The sequence below is a fragment of the Aquila chrysaetos genome, chromosome 9 (genome assembly GCF_900496995.4).
Source record: "Aquila chrysaetos chrysaetos chromosome 9, bAquChr1.4, whole genome shotgun sequence".
Classification (NCBI taxonomy): domain Eukaryota; kingdom Metazoa; phylum Chordata; class Aves; order Accipitriformes; family Accipitridae; genus Aquila; species Aquila chrysaetos.
In genome coordinates this window covers 15,461,579-15,486,347 of record NC_044012.1, presented here as the reverse complement: position 1 = coordinate 15,486,347, position 24,769 = coordinate 15,461,579, and the positions used below count along the sequence as shown (strand labels likewise).

The window sequence follows — 24,769 nt, the reverse complement described above, 5'->3', positions numbered from 1 at the left end:
AATCAGTCAACCCAGCTATAGGTTGGCAGTCATTGCCATGTGTATCACTCCTCGTGAATACTTAAAGGAAAAGGCTCAATAACCACTGCATAGCCACAAGGTGTGCAAGGAAAAATTATGTACAAAGAAGTTACACTCCTATAGTTGTCATCCTTTGACAATAAATAATTCTCTATACTTTGGGAGGATTCTTAAATAGTGGGTTTGGTACATATTGTACTGCATCACTACAGTGATACGTTTTTGAGAAGCTGCCTTAAAACTAATCCCCAAAAATCTCTGAATAATAGCAGACTTGGCAGATTCAACACAAGAACGTTATACAAAAAGAAGTGCTTTCTGGTCATCAAAAGGAATGAGGAGGATATTGAGAACCATCTGGATAACCGATTAAACTAGCCAAGAAAACACTTCAGTCATTCAAAAATTGAAGTAAGATAGCAAATACTTATTTTTAAATATTTTACCGAAAGCAAAATAAACAGTGGCTCTCCTCTGGCAAACCTCTGAATAGCTTCAGTAGATGAGCAGGGTCCTAATCCAACAAAGCATGTGTAAGCACACTAGCAATTACATTAATTTCATGCAGTTTATGTGCTGGAAGTTTCGCATGTGTTTAGGGCGCTGCTGGACGGGGGCCTAACCTGAATTACGCGAAGTCTTTGAAGAAGAGGAGACTGGAGGAGGGGTTTGTTGTCAGCAGTCCCTTAAAATCACCGGAAAGCTCCTGTGTCGGACGTTACCGGCCTCTGTAAGAAAGGCCACTCCCGAGGGCTTTTTAAATTTTTAAAAATAGAATCGATAGCCCTAGCGACGGACCCCACTCGGGCCTCTGAGGCCCTGGTCCCGCAAATGCTGGTGTGCCAAAACGCTCGCTTTCACCGCAGGACCGCTCCCGCTGACCTGGAAGGGGCCGGGGCCGCCACGACGCGCCGGGCGCAGGCGGGCGAAGGCCGGGCCTGCGGCCTCTTCCCTGCCCCAGGACGCGGCGCCGCCCCGGGCTCGCGCGCTCTCGGGGCCGCGGGGGAGCCGGGCGACCCTGGCGGGGGCTCGGCGGCAGCGCAGGTAAGCAGACGGCCTGCCCCCGGACCCGGGGAGCGGCTGAAAGCATGGCGGGGGCCCCAGGGCCACCGGCAGCCGGGCGCCGGCCGCGCGGGCTGCCCGCGGAGCGGCGCGGCCTTTGTTCCCCAGAGCCGCCGGCCCGCGCCGCGCCGCGCCGGGAGCGGGGCAGCTCGGCCCCGCGCGCCGCTGCCGGGTGCGCGTGCGCGGGGGCGCTGGCGGCCGCGCGCTGCCGCCCGCCCGCCTCGGGAGCGCGCCTGGCAGGCAGGAGAGCTCCGCCGCAGCTGGCGCGCCCCCGTGGCGGTGTCTCCTCGGCCGGCAGCGAGAGGGAGGGAGCGCGCGGTCGGTTCGGGCGGTCGCGCGAGGGAGAGGAGAGGAGAGAGAGGAGAAGCAGCGAAAAGAAGCGAAAGAGAAGGGGAGAAAGGGAAGAAAGAGGGGTAGCAGAAACCAGCGAACAAAGGGTGAGAGCGTCGAGGAGGGAGGCGAGTGGACTAGGAGGGGAGAGAGAGGCTTGCAGGCGGGGCCTACCGCCAGGCACTGCGCGGGGCTCGCCGGCGCCGCGGCAGGCCCCGGCGCGGCCGCGGCGGCCGCAGAGGAGTAGTCCGGGACGAGGCCCCGCCGCGGCCTAAGCGCAGCCTGGGCGTCCGGTTTCCTGCTGGCGGCCGGGCCTCGCGACGGGGGCCGCGGCAGCCTGGCCCGAGGGAGCGAGGCGCGGCGGGCCCGTCTCCTCCCCGGCCGGGCCTGCGGGTCCCGAGGGAAGGAGGAGGGAAGCGGCCCCGCGGCGGCGGCCGCCTCCGAGCCCTTCTGCCGGGCTATTGTGCGCCAGGCTGAGGCCGAGGCGGCGGCCCGGCCCGGCCGCTGCGGAGGGCCCGCCGCGCGTGGGCCTGCGCCGCCTCGGCCGAGGGGCTGCCCCTTTGTGGGCTCGGCCTCGGCCGCGCCGCGCGGTGCGCTTTGTGCTCGCGGGAGCGGAGCGGGGCCCGGCGCCGGCTGCCGGCGCGGCGAAGGTCAGCTGGGCCGCGGCGGTGGGGGGAGGCGGGGGTGGCCTGCTGCTCCGGGCCCCCAGCGGCGCCCCTCTCCGCGTGCGCCCCGGCGGGCCCAGCCGCCGCGGGAAACAGGTTGCCGGAGTAAATGGGCCGCTGGGTGCCCCTCTGTGACGTTTCCTGGGGAGGCTGGTGTCTCCCTCGTCTGCGATCCGGTGGGAGCGCAGAGCGGGGGAGATTCCGGCTCATCCCGCGGGTACCCCTGCGGAATTAGAAGCCTGGAGACCGTCGTTCTTTCCCCTTCTCCACGGTTTTCAAACGGCAGGAAACAATAGGGTTTGTAGGGAAAGGCAAAGCGTTCTTAAGTATTTCTTCAGGAGAAGAACCAAGTTTCTTTTCCAGTGGTGAACTGGTGGCACACTTGCTGTAAGCTCACGTTTCATTTGTAACTGTAAGCATAGAGTATTTCTCCAATATTCCCTCGTCAGTCTCTATTTCAGCCAGTCTGGGTGGATACTACCTTTCCTCTGTAATAAGCAGTTTACTCATATGCTAAATAAATAGATAAAGTGACTTAATTTGTTTAACGTGGCAGATGAATGGATGTTAGGAAGCTCACAGCTAATTGGACTAGGTCATGAAGGACATGGGGTATTCCACACGTGGGGCAGTTTCAGTTGTCTGTTTATCTCCCTTCTAAACTCTGAGGCTAGCGCGCTGCATTCCAGAGGGGGAGGAAAAATGGAAGGGACTCTTCTTGACCCTGAGTTATTCAAGCTGGTCTTCAAGAAGATTTGAGGTATTGGAATACAGGTGGATTAATACAGAGGCTTTTAGGATAAAACTTGGATCTCTGGACTAGTCGTCTGTTGTGGAAAATAACATTGGGGAGTATACCTAAAGAATAAATCAATTAGTTCTACTTTTATCATTTGTTCTACGCTGCAACATTGATGTAAAAATTGAGCGCTGGAAATGATAATTGCATTCGCTTCGGTGGAAACTAATGTTCTTAAATAGCTTTAGCACTTTTCACAGCAGTGAAAAATTATACAGGAAAGCACAAGGATAAGTCATCCACCAGTGGTACATTTTTTAGGAATCTGTTGTGACCCAGGAATTCTGAAACTGATGAAATGATGATCATTTTGGTCCTGAAAGTGCATGTCATGACGAAGTGTCTTGCCCATTAATCTATCGTTTCTGTCGGTAAGGTTTTAATGCTGTAGTCTAATTACACTGTACTAGAGGAGTTAGCTCAGAAATTCAGTGGCTCCAGCTAAGTAGGTGTGAACTAAGGAAAGTAAATATTTTAAATAACACAAGTACTTTACATATTTAGGTTTGACTATAGTTGCTGCTGTCTGCTTAGTGTGAATCGAGAAAGAGCTACTGCTCGTATGTCAGAGATACCTGCCTCTCATGCGGAAGAGGGGGGAGCATGAGCATGTTCATGTAAGAAGCAACTCTTTTTGGTCTGAAAACTCAAAGAAATCAAGTAGGACAGTTTTATGAACTCTGGTCTTCACGTGAAACATTCTGGAACATGCAGCTCCTATGAGAAACACGATGTTCTTAAGTTAGAAGCGCTTTGCTTTATATTTCTGCTTGTGATAGCGTTTGTAGTCTTGTAACTGTCAGCTTTAGAAGTTGGACTGAGTTTTGCCGAATAGATTATCAGTGTATGTTTTGCTTTAATGGTTGTCTCATTTTCAGGGGGTAAGCTGAACCAGAATAGTCAAGGTAAATCAATGGTATCTGAAATTCTGGACACATATAAGGAACTCAGTTCTGCAGTTGTGATGCATGTACCCAGTCTGCAGAAAGCCAAAGTGAAAACTGTGTTTCCAGCTGCTGACTGTAGTTACCTGAATCCCTGGTTGGTACTATTAAGTGCTACCTGCTGCAGAGAACAGTAGCAGTGAAGTAAGGATGCTGGCAAGCTCTAGTTCATGTCACCCATCACTTAGGGCCCAAAGCTTAGGATCTCTTCTCTGAAGTTTACAGTCTTAAATGTCATGAACATCGTAGATGCAGGAGATCATTTTTACTGGATTTTTTTTCTTTTTTGTTGCTTTGGTTTTTGAGGGAAAATCATCACTGAGAAAAGTGCAAACTAGTTGTGATTAAAAAAGAATAGTAAGAGATACCTTTTTGATTCTTAACAAAAATACAGGACAGATAGAAACATGCTGTTATCTTAATAAAATGTTTTGTTTTGTTAATGAGAAAATTTATTGTAAGCAATTTACTCCTTTTCAAAGTGTATGTACTGTTTGTGTCTTAAAGGTACAATGTCATGATAAAAATGCAATTTTGGTGTATGTCTTCTGTGTACAGTATCAAATCATGGACTAGAAGTGGAGAGAGATGCGTAAATACTGTGGTGTTACTGTGAGATGTTACTGCAGGTTTACCTGAGTTTTTCCTATTAGCACTTAATTGCATGTAACAAAAATCTTCCGAAGTCATTGACTTGCGGTTTTTTTATATCATGCTATAGTGTGTTCAGCTGTTAACTATACTAGGTAAAGAAAGACGACAAAAACTAGAGTTAATGCCCCATCAATACTCTTAACTTTTATGCCACACTTCATATATATATATATTTTCTGTTTCTAATCCAGACTATGTTTCTGTAATGCCCAGGACAACTATTTTAAATATATGCCTGTTTGAGTTAGTCTATAAAATGGTGATTCTTTGTGTTATCACAGGAATAATGAGAGATTTGGTTACTAATTCCACAGTACTTTAATCAGATAAAGTGCTAGATAATTACAGTTAACCAAATGGTGCACTTCTGATTTTGACTTGTTTCTCTTTGTAGAAGCCGAATACGGAAGCTGAGGTTGGCTGTGTTTTCAGTGGGGAAGTAAAATACTATTTGAATGGTGAAGACTGTATTTGTCATTTTGTATCTGGAAATGCATTCTAAAAAAATTACTGTGGATATATTCCTACAGGGAAATTGATGTAAAAAGAGCAGCAAATTCATCTACAGAGAGTTGTTGTTGACCATTTCCTTTTTTGTTTGCCTTATCTAGAAACAGGTTTTTATCTTCTCTTGTAACAATTGATGACCTTGCTGAGACATGAAGAAAAACAAGGAGAGTGTAGTGATAACTTCTGCTGCTTAAAGAATTAGTCATCAGCTCCTTTAAAGTGAAACAGCAGTTCTTTGAACTTTGGTTTGTGTGGCATGAAGTCTTTAAGTTAATGTTTTAGAGTTCTTTCCTACAGTTCTTGCATATGGTACTAAACGGAGCAAAAATGCATTTAATCTTTGATGAAAGACCACAGTGGTTTTTCAGTGTTTGTGTTTGGTTTTTTGAATGCTGTCAAGGAGGAGCATTTAGAATGCCATACTTTTTAAGAGTTATTTTCAAATACATGTTCAAATGAAATATGTCAAAGGAAAACTATATATGAAGGAAAATTGTATGTTAAATTTTGCTATTGTACAGATTGTCAAAAGGTTGAGAAGGTTTTAACTGGAGTAGGAGTATTTTAAAACGATTTAGCGTTAAATTAGAGGAGGGGAAGCTTGAAAATAAATTCCTTTACGTAAAAATTGCTAGAGCTGGTGTCTAGCTTAGAACTGTAGGTGTCTTAAAAGGCTTATCTTTGTTGTTTCTGTTTACTCTGTGTTACAGATCTTTCATGAGGGAAGGTTCTATGTCTTCTGTATTTTCCAAGGGGATGACAACTGAAATATGAGGTTTCTAAGTTCTGTTTTGTAAGTCTTAGTACATGTTGCTTTATGCTGAAATGTGATGTAGCTACTAGTTTGAAGGGGGTTTTAGAAGTTAGTTTTTCCCATGGTTTTTCTAAAAGTCAGTTAGCATTATTTCTAAAATATGTGGTTAGTTGCTCTTAACACATCGGTGTTAGGGAAGAAGAAATAATACAAGATGCAGCACTGCACAAGCTGTGGCACATCCAGGGTACGGTTCTGCAGTAGCTGAAGACAGTTTCTGTTCAGGCTGCCAGTGATAACTTGCAGTGTTGCTGTCACCAATGTGAATGTGAAATGGGCCAGTTTTAGTCCCAAGTTTAGCTGAAAACAAATCACGTGAGGAATGGGTAACTATTATCTGGTTCATTTCCCAGAGTAGCTTGCTGCATGGTAATGTAGGAGCCAGTGCTGCTGCAAGAGATGTCATCCTCTGTCATTGTGGATGTGCTCGGGATCAGTGTAAGTGCAGGCTTACAGCTAAGAAAGAATGGTCTCGCCTTCCGTTGCCAACTTGTTTTTGGTGTCTTCCTGGTGTGCCAGTGTAAGCACTCTTGTAGTTGTGCAAGACTGATCTTGCTGAATACGTTACCTTAAAGGGAGAGAAAACTAATGGGTAAAAGGCAGGCAGCACAACCATTCATTTTGGTGGCAGTTTGCTTTTTGTTTTGTTGTAGAAATGGTGGAATTGCACTCTGACATACTGTGTGTGCATACCTGGAGTAGTGGAGCCTGTATCTGGTGGATTGTTCTTTGTGCTATAGATGAACCATTTTCTTCAGTTGTTTGTAATGGTATCTGAAAGCTCTTAAGAAATACTGTAACTGAGCAGTTCTTAAAAGTGCTATTAAAATATGTAAGAACCTTTAAAACATGTAATGTTGCTACGTTCTTTTTGAAAGACAATGACTATAACTCTGTGTATCAGCTTAGAACCAAGACCTTAATCCTGTCCTCAAATTTTTTGAAACCTCGCTACCTCCTGTCATTTTTTTGACCAGACAGGACTCAGAATTTGCTACAGTCTTATGATCAGATATTTTAATCTTCTTAAATTACCTAATATTGTTTTGGAAATCATGTTTGAAACGTGCTTTGATATGCGTTTGTGTGTTGACACATATATAACCCCACTCTAAGGTGCACAAGATAAACTTTGCATGTTTAACTAAAGCTAGTTTTTAAATTCATGTAAACTTGTTCACTTTTGCCTACGTATGAGCCTTAAGTCTTGTTCCTTTCATCCTTCTTATGTGCATGTGCAGTTGTCCTGTAAAAGCTGTGAAAATGCTCTGCTCAACTAATCTGATTTCTGAATGACTGTTTATTTTGAAATATATATGCACATATATATGTATTTTATATATATATAAAAATCATTAGAGTCACAAAATGACTTTCATTCACAGAATTTTTTCCCCTTTTTTGTGCATGAAGGTGTCAACGCAGTTGAGAGTTAATTTGTGCAGGGTTCATCTCTGCATGGCTGATATCTGTGTGATTATGCAAGTATGCTAAGGGTGTAATTTGAAGACTGGTTGCACAGGTGTGACTGGGGAATAATTTGGCTGGCAGATGTTGATGGTGTACTACAAAATTTTAGTCTGGCTTTGTGCTAGGTCAAGTATAATCATTAGAAAGGAAATTTTACAAATAAAAAGTATGCGTTCCATAATACAAGTTGAGACGGACATTATTCTAAAACAGCGCCTGTAAAGCAGTGATTTTAAGAGCACTTTTATGCATACTAAAACCAGCTGCTGCCCTAAACAGCTTTATTTTTAAAATCAGGTGTTCCTTTTAAGGCAAAGTTGTTGTTCCTTGTACAATCATAAATCTTCCGTGGATCTACAGGTGCTCAACTACTAAAGGAGTTTAGTGTGGGGAAAAAGATTATTTCATGAAGGCTGTTCCTTAATATGCATATGAGGAAGTAGACGTAGGGTTGCCTGTGAAACTTTAATTTTTTTATTTCCTGATTTTTGAATCCTTGCTCTTCCAACCTAATACATTTTTGTAACACTCCTGTAAAAGAAAAAGACTGAAAAGTACTGAAGTTTACAGTTACTCTCTAGATAGTGAGTCATTGTTAGGATTTGATGTTTGAGATTCAGCACTGCAACATAGACTCAAGTTTTGATTTAACTACATAACAGAAGAGAGGACAGTATTTTGCGGAGAAGGACATAGTGATAGGTGTTGAATTTAGAAAGTGCTGATAAAGAGAGCATGAAGTAGCAGAAAGATACATCTACTCCTGTCATTTCCAAACCATTTATAATATCTTGTGTTTTATTTTCTGATGCAGACTCAGGCCTGGCTTCCGATATGAAGCATTTCCCAAGCAATACAAATAAGTGAAATAGTGGGTGCATTTTACTTAGCATTTGAGATATACCTGATCAGAATTTAATGGCAATAAAAGAACATATAATTATCTTGCCTGAGAGCTCTTTTTCTGCTGAATTTGAATCACTTCCTTCAAAAGCTGGGTAGCAGGATCTTCACAAAGAAAGCTGAGGGAATTTTTTTAGTGGTACAAGGATCCCTCTAAAGAACGGTTACTTTATTTGCTTTCCATAAAATGTCAATATGGAGTTGATGTCTTAGAAGGAGGCCTTCAGATTAGGTACAATAGAATTAGTGAGAAGGGTGTTGCCAATGTCTCCCTAATTTGTCTCTGATGTACAAAATACTGGAATGAACAGAGGGCAGTTATCCATATGTGAGCAGGAGTTGGAAAGTGAACAGTGATTGAAGTTTGACTATCGCTGGCTGTAAAAACTGAGATGTTAAATAATTTAACATAGTGTCCTTTAGTGTATAATGCTATTTAGTTATTACTAACCTGAAGTAAATTTGAATAGGGTCTACAGAGTTAATTTAATATCCTTATCAAGTTAATTCATTCCCTTTTGCATTAATGTCTGAGACTCGCAGCTACTTAGGGTATTTTAAAACCTGTAAAAGGCAGGGAAGTACTTTCCTGTGGTGACTCAGAAACTTGTGACAGAGCAGGAACTAAACCCAGTTCTCCCATGCCACAGACTACTGCTCTAGTCCTTTTTTTTTTTTTTTTTTTAAGGTTTCAAGGAATGCTCAATCTTTTCATGTAACATGGTGGTCTGTGGAGTCAGCAGTTCGACCCATTTCTGTTTGATATGCCTAAGGTTGATAATACTTGTGGGAAGAGTGCTCTTATTTGTGAGATAAAGCCACATTCTAAAAACTGATGTTTTCATGAAAAGCAGTAGAGCTGTAGCTCTGTGCAGGAGTGTGACCATGGTAGATTTGTCAGTAGCCAAGTTTGAGAATTTGAGTAACATTGTAATAACGATTTAAAAAAAGATTTTTAATGGTGGCAGTTGAATCCTTGTGCAATGATACTGCAGAAACAGTTGATTCAGAACTGATGAGCGGGAAAACTTAAGTCACTTAAGTAAACCGTATTGCTTTTAATGGAGGCACACGTACATCAAAGAATGGGTGGTAGAAACACAAGACATAGAAGATGGGAGTTTAAAGAAATGAAGTACTGAAAAGTTTGGAACCATCAGAAGTGTGAAAATGCCACGGTGTTTTTGCACTCCTTTTACTAAGGTCTTATATTTGTTACAACGTAAATAATTTCAGTGCTCTTTATTTTCTACTTGCAGTATATCACCAAATACAAAAACTTGGGTCCCATCTTAGATTTTCATAGCTTTCCTTTTGCATTAAGTATCCATAGTAAGAAAATCTTACTTCCAGAATGCAGAAATTTCCATTTAAAAAATATGGACTTGATCCTTTACAGTTGAAATGTTCTGCGTTTTACTGTCTTTGTGTTGTGTGTTTGTGTGATAAAGACATTATCTTATCTGACATTCTTCTAAGCATTCTTGCTTCTGAAGATTAAATATCTGGATTAAAAAAAAAGCAACACAACAAAAAAGCCCCTTGAAAAACTCTCCCTCAAAATGACTAGAGATTCAGCGTAGATTAGTACTAGAAGTTCTGAAAAATTAGTAATTTCTGACAAGTTAAAAGTTAGGCTTCGAGTGTCACTACTCTTTGCTCTGTGATGCTGGATGTACTTATGTATAGATTTCATGTTTGACATACCTTGGGGCACCAAGATCTGTACTCTGGAATCAGTATCTCAGTTCTCCAAGCCCTCCCCTACGTGTTTGCCCTCCACAGGTCGGAGTGCCATTTTTCACAGGGCTCCGCTGTCATCAGGACCGTACACAGGAATACAGAACAAATTAAGGATCACAAGAATAATATATTATTTGAGATGGAAATGTGTATGAACCTAGGCAATGCATGAGGTGGAGAGATCTTTATAAAAATTGTCAACGTACGTAATCCTGTCCTGACTCCTCCTACAGAGCGGCTTTGAATGTTGTGATCAGTCTCCTTTATAGGCCAGGTCCCTGTTGATCAGGTCTGGTTATTTTGATGGTCTGCTCCCTAGTACTATTTAGTTATGCAGGAAAAATATTGAGCATAAAATAGGTCTTCAATTTGAATTGGAATAGTTATCGCAGAAAGACTTGGTATATGAAGACACATCAAAGTACAGGTATTTCTTTTAGCTTAGCCTTACTGAATTAAGGTAGGCACTTCCATGCCACACCCTCTTCCCTGTGTCTGCCACCGGCACAGGAATGGTGATGCAATATTGTGTGGCAATTACAGTATGCAGTGAAGAATATAGTTTTTGCAAAATCAGACTGAGGAAAGAAACACAGCCCCCAAATTGTCACACTCGGTAGGATTTGCTGTTAACATTTACAGAGGGGGGTTCCCCCCCCCTTTTTTTTTTTAAACTAATAGAGTGTAATTATATACAGAGCCCATCTATGATATCTTGTAGAACAGAATTAAGTGCTTCCCGCTTTAGATACTTCTGAATGGTAGTATATGTTACAGCATGAAAAATAACTTGCTTTTTTTTTCTGGTGCTGTTACTAATTCACTTTGTAGCTGATCCTCCTGTATGCCTGCCTTACTTTTTATTGCAACATGCTATGTCTGGAACTTTTTAAGAGGAAACTGTCTACCTGTGTTCATAGAAATTACTGGGCTGAATTATTGTTGGAAGATGAATCTGATGCAGCTCAGTTCAGTGTGCTCTGTACACAGTGAAAGGAAACTAGATATTACTAAAAAATAAAATAACTGTTTTCCCTGTTTATTGTTTGCATAGAGTTGTCTGTATTTTCATATGAAGTTTTTCTTTATTTTGTTAGATTCTGTGGTTTCTGCCATCTTTATTTTGAAACCTGTACTTCTGCTTTATCTCAGTTAGCTTTACTGTGCTCAAACTATGGCAGGCTGCAGAAAGGCACGTTCAGTTTGGTATCTGAGAAGGCTAGTGCGGGACAGCTGCTGTGTTTTAGAGTTCATACCATAGTTTATCATTCTGTAGGTTCAGGTGTCCTATGTCAAGGAAGGCTCTGGCCATTGACTGACTACTGATACTGGCATTGAGGATACAGAGCTAGCAAACAGAGAAAAGAGAAGGCTTTTGTCACCGAGCACCACTTCAGGTACACTGCAAGAGTATTTGAGCAGTATTTCTGTATCACCATCTTCACACCTCTGTAGTGTTTGGCAGTGTCAGCAAGATAAGTTATTTGATTGTTTTTAAAAAGGAAAAATAAGGTAAAGTCCAGTTTGGAAGTGGTCCATGATTTTTTAATGCAGGTATTTGGTTTTGATTTGTATTTAAAGAATGATTCTTTTTCTCTGTATTTTTGTTTAACTATATATAACAGAAAAGGTTGTTTCACTAGCTAGGTTGCAGCTTAACTTTCTTTTATTACAATAGATTACCTCATATCAATAATTTTTGCTATTGTTGCTTATACCAGTTTATTTAATGTATTGCTCCATTTTCTTTTTCTAGCAGTGGCATTTGATAAATTGTTTTTAGTATAGCTTGAATTTTCAGGAATTTCCTTTATAGTTCCCCTAGCTTTTGCTTTCTGTCCTGCTTTCTGTACTTTCAAGCTCAAAGGATGGGGGAGATAAGCATCCTATTTTGCTTTATAATTTGTTGATGGTCTCAATGTACACAAGAAACCCATCTGTCTTACTTAATGCCTACATATAATTGTAAGACATGTGAAAGCTGGGATGTTCTCTGATTTATATAGTACAGAGTGAGTGGTCCAAACTCGTGTTTTTGCTATTGATCAGACATTTCTAGTTTTCATTCTAGAATGAAATTTGGGGTTTTATCGGTTAGTTGTTTTTTTCTCTGAACTTTGTTCCTCAGCTTGTCTTTCTTTGCAAGACTGGAGTATCATAGCAGTATAGTCTCCGATATTCCATGCTAACTTGGATCTTGATTCTCTAGAATATGGAAAATTCCAGTTGGCTAGAGTACAGGTTATTTACTTTTTTAGAATTCAAGTTCTTTGTTGCATTTAAAAATGAATGCTATAATCATGGTAGTGGTTGCTTGCTAATATGATTTTTATGTGGTTGTTCTATATTTTCTATAGGACACTGTTCCTTCTTAATTTTACATTATAAAGTTGTTGGAAAGAAAATCTTTGGTAGCTAGAATAAAACACATCCTGTGTTGATGTTTAATATTCTGGCATAGATAGGCAGGAGAAATATTTAATGATAGTGATGAAGCAGAAGTCAAACAGCACTAGCCAAGGCTCAAGTTTTTGTATTGGATTAGAAACAGGTCACTATAATTTGATGGGCATAATAATATTGTTTGTGTTTACATATGCTCTTTGTATCTGCATCTGCCACATAGTATGCATTGAATTTGGAGAAGATCTGGATTGCCCACTAGCAATGACTCAATTGGTGATGATATTGTGTGCAAGAGAACATATATGATAGCATCAGAAACACAGAGCATTAAGGTCTGGTGGTTCACTGCAGAGGTAGCCACGAAGAGGATGACTGATTCCATGATTATATAAATCCACTGGGACTTCCTTTCCTGATGATTGGAAAGAGGGATTGGGAGGGGAGTGTCTTGAGGTGCAAGAAAAAAACTACCTGCGATTTCAGGCAGGCTGGGTCTCTACAAGGTAGTGGAAATTGTTGTAATTTTGTATGAAGAGGAGATGAACCGGTCAGATGACATTTTGGAAAAGGAAATCGTGAGACTTGCCTTATTTTTGTAAAATGTTTTTGTCTTGTTTTATAATACTCTGTTATATTGGATTGCTTTGGCTTTTGGTTATTATGCAGGAAAAGAGAAGCCCTGAGGTGTCTGAAATAATGAGTAGCATATAGTTAAGGGCACTAAAGAAAACAGTGTCTGGAAGGGTTGAAAAAAATTCATAATTCATGAATCAAAACCAGAGTGTATACAGACTAAATTGTGTTACATAGTTGATTAAAAATTTATGTCATGAACTGTCTTCTAAAAGTTTTGAAGTAGGCCAGTAGGTACAGAGGCTGTGTACCTACAGAGCAGGGATGTACATTCCTGTGTCCAATGTTGTCAGATTTGCCGGAGCAGGCATGCACTTGATATTAACCATGCTAGGCTTTTGTGATCTATAACATCTCCCAAGAGCTGTGAGAGATATATTGATAGACTTCAAAATGGAAGAACCTTGGGCCCTAAAATGTCTTCTAAAATTTAAATAGAAATTAAAAAGAATTTAAGAAAAATATTCACAAGCTGTTCTCTGAGACACTTGTGCATAACACAATGTTATATATGTTTGATTGCTGAAGTGTGGTTTTGGTGGTGGTGAGGGCAGTATGCAGTATTTTCATTAGAGCCTGCTAAAACCTTTTTCCCTTCTGTTTTGCTGTACGTTGATGATTATGAGTGCAAGAGGGGACAGAGGAAAAGTAGATTCCTTGGAAAGTTATTTTCTGAAATAGTAAGTACACGTAGTTGAAAAGCTGGCTTTTCCGTAATGCTATACATCTTGTCCTCAGCAGTTTAAGACTTCTCATAACTGAGCAGCTGTGGTACCAAAACACGATATCCTAAGAATTTTTAATACAAAATTAACCTAATGCTACTTTAAAAATTGCGAGAAAGTTCCCTACTTAAAATACACTGGTGCCCCTTTTTAATTGGAACAAAGTGTGCTTTTTAATTACCTTCATTCTCAAGATAATATTCACTTGGGACTTCTGTGTCAGTACCACTTCCAGTTTCTTGGGCATGGCATTAGGTACTTGGTGTATACTTGTATATGGGTGTAGACACGCCCCCCCCCCCCCCCCGCCCCGTTTCTGAATACACACACACTTCTTTTTTTCTGCTGCATTCACGAAACCGTCCCTTCTGCCGCCAAAGACATATTGGTGACTCTTTAATATTTTCAATTTCTTGTTTATAATATTTTACAAAATACTGTTTATAATATTTTATAGAAGTTATCAAAATTGAATTGTACAAATATCTGATGATATTGGCTAATCTTTCTGTCTTCTTTTAAGTTCTTATTTACACCTGTTTAATGAGTATTTTCAACAGTTCATTTAGCTTTTGGGCTTTGACATTCTTTGGCTTATATCGCATCTTGAAAAAAGTAGCCTGTCAGTGTTTTTCACAACTTCGAACACTGTCATGAAATGTTCTCATTCCCAGTGCTCTGTAACAGGGTACTGTTTTTTAAAAAGTCTCATTTTCAATATGATTGTACAGTTGAAAAAGTTGAAAGGTTTTGTATTACTTTGTTGATGGCTGTAGTGCATTAAGAATACATTTTGAATGGAAGTCTCTGAATTCAGTTAGTTCTGAAATGTGATTGAAGGAAGATTTTATTGCATCACATATATACATTTGTGATAAGGCATTTTTTTCTGTCCTTGCATCACTCTTTAGCATTATATGAGATTTTTTTTTCCCCTTCCAGCCACTAAGGTGACTATACAGAAGTTTTGTGGTTTTTTTCCAAAACTAATATTCAGTTACCCTCTCAAAAGCAAATTCAAATGTTAAACCCAAGTCTAATCTATTTGATACGAGTGAAGATTTCGGAGAAGTGGATGGTGTTAACTTGAATTTGTCAAAGATGTCCCATATTTTAGTGAAAGGCAGGAGATGTGATTTCTAGAATGGTGTCTGAAGCTAACACCTTTGAAAGATGAGAAGCCGAAAGGGTATAAATCTATTCCTATATACTGTTGTTAATTCCGTGGCATGTGGGGTACTTCATCTATTTGAACTTCTCTTGAAACTGCTTTCCTTATGTCTGCACCTCAGCTGAGCTTTTTAAACAGTGAATTGATTGCGTCTTCCCATTCTCGCTGTAATTTTTTTTACCCATCTGGGGTTTCAAAGGCTTTCTCTCTTCAGGCATTGTACATTATATCGCAGCGTAGGAAAGAGCGTACAGCATTAGCTAATGTGTCAAAGGGCTCGTGGTTTTGTTTTGGGGACAGCTGGTTTGCTGCAGGAGAGAAAGCCTAGGGCACGTTTCAGACACTTCAGAACACGCTCTTAGTTTCTCAAAAGCCATTTATTTCTGTGCTGGTTTTCTTCAGCTTCTCCATTTTGCTTGGAAACTTGCTTGACTCTTAACTGGTGGGGAGGGGATGTTGTATATTGCACATTTGGGGGTAAAGCTGAAGCGTGCCTTGTATCAAGTTAGTAGTTTTTGTTAATAGTAAGTGGGTGTTATTTGCACATGTTACAGTGCTGATAAAAGCTTCCAGAGTCTTCCTTGAACAGGACTTGCATTTCAAGTAGTAGGAAAGCATTTTTAAAGATAATTTTCTTTACTCAGGTACTGTAGTCTTACTTCTTACGCGACCAGAACAATTTATTGCAGTGTGTTCTTCTGTTGCCTCCGCTGAACCTTGTACTTCCATGTACTTACCATCATCAGATCTGTATTCCATAAAGCCTAAGCTTTTCCGAGCCCAGCGTGTGCATCATGCAAGCGTGTTGGCTTAGTTTCCAACTAATTTCCTTTATCCTTAAACTGCTCTAAGTTTTTTAATAGTCCATGTGGATATTCGAATGTGCCACATTGTTCCGAATCTGTTGGTGTCTTGTCTTTTCGATGAGATTATTATGCTTCTCCTTAATTGAATAATCGTTATACGAACGGAGAAGACGCCTGTTGGAACGGGTACCTTACAGGTCCGCAGCGGAAAACGCTAATTTGAGCAGTACCCTCGAAACGGCAGGAAGAGGAAGTGAAATCCATGTGTTGGAAGAGTTTTGAATGGGGTCTGTAGCTTTTAAAAACAGCTGCTTAGGGAAGATGATCAGCTCCGTCAGTCCGTAAGCCCATGAAAAAGCCCAGGTTGTGACACGTGTAAAGCACCTACCGCTGTCGCTGGCACGGCTTTGCGGTGGCACGCCAGGGGAGCTGGGCGGACGGACGGGCGAGCGCCCGTCCCGCCGTGCGAGGAGGGGCGGAGGCGGTGCGGTGGCTCGAGGCCGGAACGCGCTCTGCGGGGCGGCTCTCGCGGGGCAGAGGCGCTGTCGGTCGGCAGGGAGCGGTGCCCGGTTCCGCCGCCGGGCCCCCCGCTCCGGCGCGGATGGCCGCGCCCCAGCGGGGCCGCCGCGCCCTCCCCTGCGCGCCCCCGCGGCCCCCGGGCGGGGCTTGCGCCCGGCCGGGAGCGGGGCCCGGGCCGCGGCAGCCAACGGCTCGGCCGCTTCGCGCCGCGCCGCCTCCGCCGCTGGCCGGCAGCCGGGCGCGGGGCAGCGCCGGCGGGGAGGAGCCAGCACGGCCCGGCCCGGCCCGGCCCGGCCCGGCGCGGCGGGGGAGGTTTGGGGAACCATTTTGGGGCGCCGGGCCGGGGCGTGGACGTAGCCGGTGGATGCGGAGCGGGCGCGGCTGTAAATGGGGGGGGGTCGGACCCGAAGCGGTAACGACAACGCGCGGAGCGGCGCGGGCTCCCGCCGGGGATCGCGGGGGCAGCGCCCGGCCTGCGCCCCCCGGCCGCCCCGCGCCCGGGAGGGGCCGCTGCCCCGAAGAGCCCCTCTCTTCGGCGCGGAAACGCCATGAGCTCCTTCGCTCCCTATGACGGGGAGACCTGCCTCCAGCTTTCGCCAGTCGTGGAAGGGAGCCTTGTGTGCGTGCTTGCCGGGAAGTAAAACCAGCAAGGGGAAAGGTAGTGAGTGACTTTTAAATCGCCTTCTGGAAGTATGTTAAGCCGGTTTTGTAGGAGCTGCGAGGTCGCGTCCCTCGGGAGATCGTGACGGCGTGTGTATTTCACCCTTTCCCAGAACGGTGGTGAGAATAGGTTCGTCAACAGGACCGTGCGTTCTGATGTCATCAAGGACAGAGGTTTTCTTGACCTGGAACTAGGAAATCTTTAAATACGGTTTTCCCTTTTCACTCTTGGTTGGTTAAACTTTTTCAAATTTGTACAGCCTTTTGAATAATTTGTGTTGTAGGAACTAACACTTTGGAAAATGACACCTAGTGTACCTTACGTTTGTCACTGTTGCTTAGAGACTTACTCCCAGTGTGTGCAAAGGTAACATAATAGCAAACACTGCCTATAGGGCTTTTTACCTGTAGTAAAGTTTTTGTAATTAAAAAAAAATCTTGAAACTTTATTTCCAGTTCTGTAGTTGCTTTTACTGGGTTTGTATGATTTTGACAGTTTGGTGGGTTAAATGTATTACACTGTTAACACTTTTACTTGTGATTAACTTGTAGTTTTTAAGATAGCTATGAAAAACGAACTCCTCTGACTTTTCCGTCTTTGTGTTAACAAGAGTGCTGAAAATGCAGGCTTTGGGCAGGTTTAGGCTTGGTAAATTACAGTTTATAGCTTTATCCAGTTTCTTCCTTGCGTGCTAATCTCAGTGGTCTGGTTCACAGATTCCTGCTCATTTTCATTCCCTGCTTATTTGGATGGTCCTCGGTTGCGGAAGGTGTGTGTGAAGGCTGGTCACATACAGAAACGGTGATATAATAGGGGCTATACGGTTCTTTGCTCTAGTACTTCCATAGCTTAGAAAGCTTAACTGGGAAGTACATCTGTGCATAAGGTCTTTTTGCAGAGTTTGTAGGTTGCTTAATTTAACTGTTGAATGGGCTCCGAGAGGTGTAATTAAAGCAACCAGAGCTCACTGAGCTCGTCAGACTGCCTAGGGAACTGGTCTAACGCAGTGGCTTTCACCAGCCTTATCTGTGGGTTACTGGGGATCCCTGGATCAGGACGTATAGGTTCAGGTAGGACGAAGCACACACTTTTCTGAAATGTGTGTGTTTACAATATTGGAAGGGAAACACTTTTAGAATTTTACATATGAACACGCATGTGATTTCTAAGCTCTTTCCAAGCGAATAGCGTGATCAGAATTTGTTCTGTGTACAGTTATTCTCTGTGTATAATTTGTTCTAGAGCGTAGAACTGCAGTGTGCCATCATGAGCCTCCCACCTATGGATGCTGGGGAAAAATAGCAGCAGTGCTCAGTTGTCACAAAGGCCTTATCATTTGAATCCCCTCACAATAAGCTGCTGTGGCATCACTTCCCCAGAACACGTATTTGATTTGTCACAGATATCTTAAACTTTTCATTCAAGCTGGAATGCCTTACAGTAGGAAAATAAGGCCAAAAGATAAAACCGTTCCTGTCATATCTCTATGGTATCAGTTAAGGCCCAGCATCGAAAACCACTTGTATGGGTTTTTTTCTGAAGATGGGAACTGGATTATTTCTAGTCCAACAAGCCTGAGATGAAGGAGGAGACTTTGGAGGGGCGAGATGATGCTGTTACTGGGCATGCGAGACTTACAAAATCAGTGAATGAATACCGAGTCTTAGACACTCATGTTTTTCTAGCTCTGGACTGGGGAGAAGGGCTTCTGTAGAAGAATTTGGAGTTCCTTACTTATGATTACTTTTTGAATGTCAAGGGATAAATTATTTTGCATGTTGGAATCTCTCTTAGTTCCTTCATTTCTTGCCCTGAACAGTGCATGTCTTGCAAAAGCATGCACACTATGTTGCTTTGAGGTATCTAGTCCAAGTATGAGTAAGTTTGTGGGTGAAATGATGCTAAATATGGGAAGCTTGCCTATTGCCTAATATTCCCATGTCAGATAGCAAGGAGATTAAAGATGAGGTTTATTTTGAGAGCTTTATACATACGTGACAGATACAGAGCTGGTGTACTTGCAGAGAAATACTTAAGGTGGTTGAGAATTTCAGTGTGTAATGGAAGCCAATTTTGAATAGCATTTTACTTAACTTTCCTTAACCTACGAAGGTAAGGTTAATTTTTTCAAAATGGAATGTTTATTTTTTCTGGTAGGACTAGTAATTCCTTTTGTACAAGGAGGAGAGTTAGGGGGTGCAGGAAGAAGTGTAGCATCCATAACATGTTAAGCAATATGGCACATTTACTGCATCTGTTGAATGCTTGAGCAAGCTGTTTGGTCAGACTGCTGTTAACTTTTATCTGGGCCATTTGAAAGAATAGAACTTCAGTGTAAACTCCACTGAATGTAAAACTTCATCAACAGTGCCTTTTCAAGTTACTGGAAATGTTTGAGTACTTCATATGTTACAATTAATTCTCAAATTTAATCTTTTGAATTTCTTGTCTTATTTGGGAAATTCAATAAATAATTGCTTTGGTTTTCTTTCCTGATATCTTCACAAATGGTTTAGTTCAGGAAGCTGAAGCAATGGATGTGCTTAACAAGGTATGGGCCTTAGTAACAGAGTAATGAAAATGAAGAGTCAGTCACTGTCCTATCCTGGGAAAAAAGCAGTGTAGTAATCTCCTTAGCTATGTTTTTCCTTGCTACTGTTTTTCAGGGTTTTTTTTTTTTAAAATATATAGTAACTGTGGTTACTGAGAAGGTCATATCCAGAAGTTAATTTTTTCATTAAAAATGGCTGGTTTCTCATCTCACTACATAGGCAGCAAGTTAAAATTCAGCCTTAGAATTGTTCCATAGTGCTCCTAGTTGTTACACAAAAGTGATCTGGGTGGAGTGTTTCGTAAATGCGGTATTAAAAAAACGAAAACAAGAACAACAAACTTTGAAGATTTCAGTTTCATTTTCAGCATGTCTTTACAGCTACGGTTTTTTAGCATGTCTTTACTAGCTACAGTCTTTGCAGCTTCCAGTAGGTAAATTCCACTTCAGAATAATTAGCAGAACTTCTTCACTTGTTAAATTTGCATGTCATACGAGTGTCTGTATTGTATGCAGCACAACTGATACTCTACATGTAACATAGCCACAGTTTGCCTTACATGGTTTTTTGGCTTTCATTTGTATCTATTTTCTTTTGAAGCTTCTTTGTAAATCAAGAAATACTGTCTGCAGAGGAAAATAAAATGTGTTTAGATACTCATTCTTTTTTCTCTCTTCTGTTACAGAAATGAGCCGTCAGACTGCTACAGCACTACCTACAGGTACTTCAAAGTGTACGCCATCACAGAGGGTGCCTGCACTGACTGGCACTACAGCTTCCAATAATGACTTGGCTAGTCTCTTTGAGTGTCCTGTGTGTTTTGACTATGTGCTGCCACCAATTCTTCAGTGTCAGAGTGGCCATCTTGTTTGTAGCAACTGTCGCCCCAAACTTACGTGCTGTCCAACTTGCCGAGGCCCGCTGGGCTCCATTCGTAACCTGGCTATGGAGAAAGTTGCCAATTCTGTACTATTCCCATGTAAATATGCCTCTTCTGGATGTGAGATAACTTTGCCACACACAGAAAAAGCAGACCATGAGGAGTTGTGTGAGTTTAGGCCTTATTCCTGTCCATGTCCTGGTGCTTCATGTAAATGGCAAGGTTCTCTGGATGCTGTAATGCCACATCTGATGCATCAACATAAGTCAATTACAACACTTCAGGGAGAAGATATAGTGTTCCTTGCTACAGACATTAATCTTCCTGGTGCTGTTGACTGGGTTATGATGCAGTCTTGTTTTGGCTTTCATTTCATGTTAGTATTGGAGAAACAGGAAAAATATGATGGTCACCAGCAGTTCTTTGCAATTGTACAGCTGATAGGAACACGCAAGCAAGCAGAAAACTTTGCTTATCGACTTGAGTTAAATGGTCATAGGCGGCGATTGACTTGGGAAGCAACTCCTCGATCTATTCATGAGGGAATTGCAACAGCCATTATGAATAGTGACTGTCTAGTCTTTGACACCAGCATTGCACAGCTCTTTGCAGAAAATGGCAATTTAGGCATCAATGTAACTATATCCATGTGTTGAAATGGCAATCAAACCTCTTCAGGCCAGTGTTTAAAACCGTTGCATTTAATTTAGCAGAAACTAGGGTAACCATCTTTGACTGTCAGACAAATTGTTTGGTAGATGGAGGGTAGGCATATATGAAGGTAAATAAGAGGAAAGGCTGTTAAATTACAGGAAGCAGTTGCATGTAGTAACACTAATATATTTAAAATAAGTCAACAGTAAACCACTGAAAATATATATACACCCAAAACGGGCATCTTTTGTATTAAGAATTGATTCTACAGGAAATGTTGTAAAATAATTCTAAAAACTTGTTTGTAGATTGATTGTACTGTTGAAAAGGATACTGTTTCGTGTTTTTGTTTGTGTTTTTTTCCTCCCCCCTTTGACTGACAAGCCATGTTGAGCAGAGTTGGTCTCTGGCCGCTGCTTCCCTCCCTCCCCCTGCCCTGCGCCCCTGTCCCCCCCCCCCCCCCCCCCCTTTGTAAGTCACTACATAGTATTGCTGCTGTTTGTGTATATTTTTTGTGTATTTGCTAATTTTTATTAACTTCTAGTTTTTCATTAAATAAATATGACTTTCTTTTCTGTAATTCAGGTTTTTCTCTTTTTTGTATCTTTTTAAAATTAATTACAGGTGTCATCTTTTGATATGCATAATTGCTATGGTAAAACTTATATTTCTGTATGTTTGGTAAATTTTGTCTCTTTCCAGTAGTCAATTCATTGGTGATACTGTTCTTAATTGAGCTATTTTGTGAATGTACTGAACTCGAAAGGAGTACTTATGTTCAAAGATGTATCAGGAAAGAAAGCTCCTTTAAAAACAGGTCTAGATGTTGTTGTACTTTGAGTTATCTTCTAACAAAAATGAACAATTATTGAGAATTTTCCGAATTAAAAAAAAAAATAAAAAATTCACGTTTCAAATTTAGAGATGCTTAGAAACTTGATTGCATCTATGTATTTGTTGGTTTTGCAGTACAAAGAAGGTATTGTCTTACACAGTATTTGTAATGATAAAACCAGACCATTTGTTTTTTGTTTTTTTTTTAAAAAAAAGGCAGTCAGAATGAGATGTTTTCAGTCTTTTTATATTTGTCATTAAAAGAATACCTGGCAATTAAAAAAAACCCACTTTTTGTTTTTTGCTTTAGCTCAAAGTTTGACACATTGATACTCTTGCTTAGTTTCTTGTCGTCTTGTCTTTTGGTTGTTACTAAAGTAACTGTCTTGAACTGATTTTTGTATATTTTAGTGACATGATACACATGACAATGCAAATAATCTCTTACAGGTGTGATTCACCAGCCATAAAGGCTTTTGAAGGATATTGGGCTTTATGCAGACTGCCTGTATGTGAAAAATTTAACCACGAATGTATATGGTACTTGTGTTATAAAACATAGACATAGAGACAGAAAAAAGAGTAAGGTGAAAAGCTGTTTCATCTCAAGCTATTTGAAAGGAATCTTTGTCAAACTGAGTAGTAGTGGACATCTGTTTGGGGACGTAGTCTGGCTATTAACTACTTTTGTAACACATTAAAATACAGTTTATTTACTGTGCACTGTCTTAACTTTCTTAATCAGAAGTTGATCTATTAAGACAACTCTTGTTCTTATTATTTTGGTGCATGATGAGGTAAGTAGTTCTACAGGTAAGGAACATAAAATCCATCAGGCTGGATTAATAAAATACTACAGAAATAGTTGACTTCATGTAGTCAAAGTTTCACTCCTTAAACTTTGGTATTTAGGCTGTTCAAACTGTGCACAGATATCATTTAAAACATGTATTGGTACCTTGTGACAGTAGATAAAAGCTTCAAAAAATCCTGCGATCTAGCTTTTTTTTCCTTACGAATACACAACCAATTGTTTGCAGTCTTCTAAATTCAGTAATTATTCTCACCTAATTAAGCTTGTCTGCATTTACCTCAGGTTTGTCTTCTGGTCTTTGACAGAAACTTGGCTAAATACTTCAGATATTTTTAGAGGAATACACTGACTCACCATCTCACTTGCTCACTCGTGACTGGCTGGCTTGGACTGAAGTTTGCCTGCCAAGGTTATCTGATTTTCAGCTCTCCAGTTGTGTGAAGAAACTCTAGCTGAAAGCCTGTAAGAACCCTCTGCAGTCTGAGACTTAGGCTTAGGGAGTAACAGGGCTGCATTAGCACATGGGTTGTGCAAGACCGTTCTCTGCGGCTGCTTGTACTTGGAATGGTTCAACTTGTGTTGTGTGCCCAAAAGAACTGTGAATCTTCAAACCTTGTGGCACTGAGCTGCAGTGATTTTAGTTAGGCTAGAATGGGCTGAAGATCACAACTGTACTTTTGAAGGGGACTTCAAAAATTGCATTTGTAGTGAGCTTTAGAAGTTGAGTGGTATGGTCAGACAGTTTTTTTCATGTTTTACAGATGACAAATGCTATAGCATAACTAATGTACGCTGACTTACTGTGATGTAAACTAGTATTACTCCATTTGGTGTGGGGAAAAAAAAATCCATGTAAAACATTTGATGTTCATCATCGGATGGAATGATTAAACAGATTGTACTTAGGTTCAGATCCTCAAAAGTATTAGAAGCCTAATTCAGTGGCTCTCCTCTAAAGAGTTTGAGGATCCGGTAAGTCAGCTACACTCTAGACATCTGTACAGTTTACTACCTTATCTAAAATAAATGGTGTATTGAAGTCTGGCATTATCTTAACATTAGCTATTTATTTTAGTACTATTTTACTTTGCTGTATTGGGAAAGAGTATTCAAATTTGTCTTTAACGGATGAAGTGAAATGCAGTAGATCTCGCATTTGTCTACTAGCACTACCTCCATTGTTTTTCATTGCCCTTTAAAAAAAACCAAGCCTTAAAAGGAAAATGTTTGCCAAATGTGGATGTTAATATTTGGGTTCTGTTTTGACATATTTTGCTAGTTCTTGTTCGCAGTAGTGCTTTAAAATTAAAGCAGGTGAACTGTTTTGTATTGCTGCCTCTACTGTTGTATTATCCAGTATCTTTTCAAAGCTGCTATGATTAAAGCATGAATTGCACTAGTGGGATAGTTATTATCTGTAACAATTTATAGTGTGGCTAGAGGAAAGGAGCCATCACTGCTTTCTTTTTACCTTTGATAAGCTTTAGCTATCTTACAGTATATTCTGAGGGACACATGTTTAATATCAGGTCCATTTAACTGTCACTTGCAGAGCAGAGTAATCCCTAGTGTATTGAAATTACTTTAAAAGGTCTTTACTGTTCTGGCTTACTGCTGCACAGATTGTTATTCTTCTCGACAGTGTTCAGTGAAAGTAAAAGAAAAGGCACTAAAGTGTGTCTATACTATCCGCTATAATGGGTAATGCTTAAGTTTTATTTAAATAATCTCAACAAAGTAACATAACAAGTCAGCTCTGCAAGCAGGAACATGAACAGCTGTAAGTAAATGCCCATTAATATCTTCAGAGTGGCATTAAAACCCTCACCTTTCAGATAAAGTCCAATGTGGACAAGACTTACAAATTGGAGCGCTGTGGCAGACAGAAAGTCATTGCTTAACTTTTCTTGGGGGCAACTTCCTGTTCTGTAGTGAAATTGCTGTGGAAACTTTTTTTTTTTACAGTACTTGCCCTCTTTCTTTCCAAAAAATTCAGGTTTTTTCTACGTGTATAAACAGACTGCACTGGAATTCCATGCATGTCTGTTTTCTCACTAGTGCAAAGTAGTGCAGGATTGTTATTTGATCTGCATTAAGTTTGGTAAAGAATTTTTTTCCCCCCTACTGGTTTTGATTAAAGGCAAAGCAGCACATTAGTTACTGTACCTTTCTGGTGTTTTACTGATTGTCTAGTTTCTT

At 41.2% G+C, this 24,769-nt stretch overlaps 1 protein-coding gene across 3 annotated transcripts; it reads left to right on the top strand.

The window, feature by feature from the left end:
* Window positions 1-813: 813 nt before the first annotated feature.
* SIAH1 (siah E3 ubiquitin protein ligase 1) lies at window positions 814-24,735 on the top strand. 3 transcript variants are annotated; one of them, XM_030026444.2, is made up of 2 exons: window positions 814-1,065; window positions 20,074-24,735. In XM_030026444.2, the coding sequence occupies exon 2, from the start codon at window positions 20,076-20,078 to the stop codon at window positions 20,922-20,924; it is 849 nt and encodes a 282-aa protein (XP_029882304.1). In that variant the 5' UTR covers window positions 814-1,065; window positions 20,074-20,075; the 3' UTR covers window positions 20,925-24,735. The 3 variants fall into 3 exon arrangements, with proteins under 3 accessions (XP_029882304.1, XP_029882303.1, XP_029882305.1); XM_030026443.2 differs by lacking the exon at window positions 814-1,065 and adding an exon at window positions 16,491-16,833; XM_030026445.2 differs by lacking the exon at window positions 814-1,065 and adding an exon at window positions 17,661-17,906.
* Window positions 24,736-24,769: the final 34 nt, after the last annotated feature.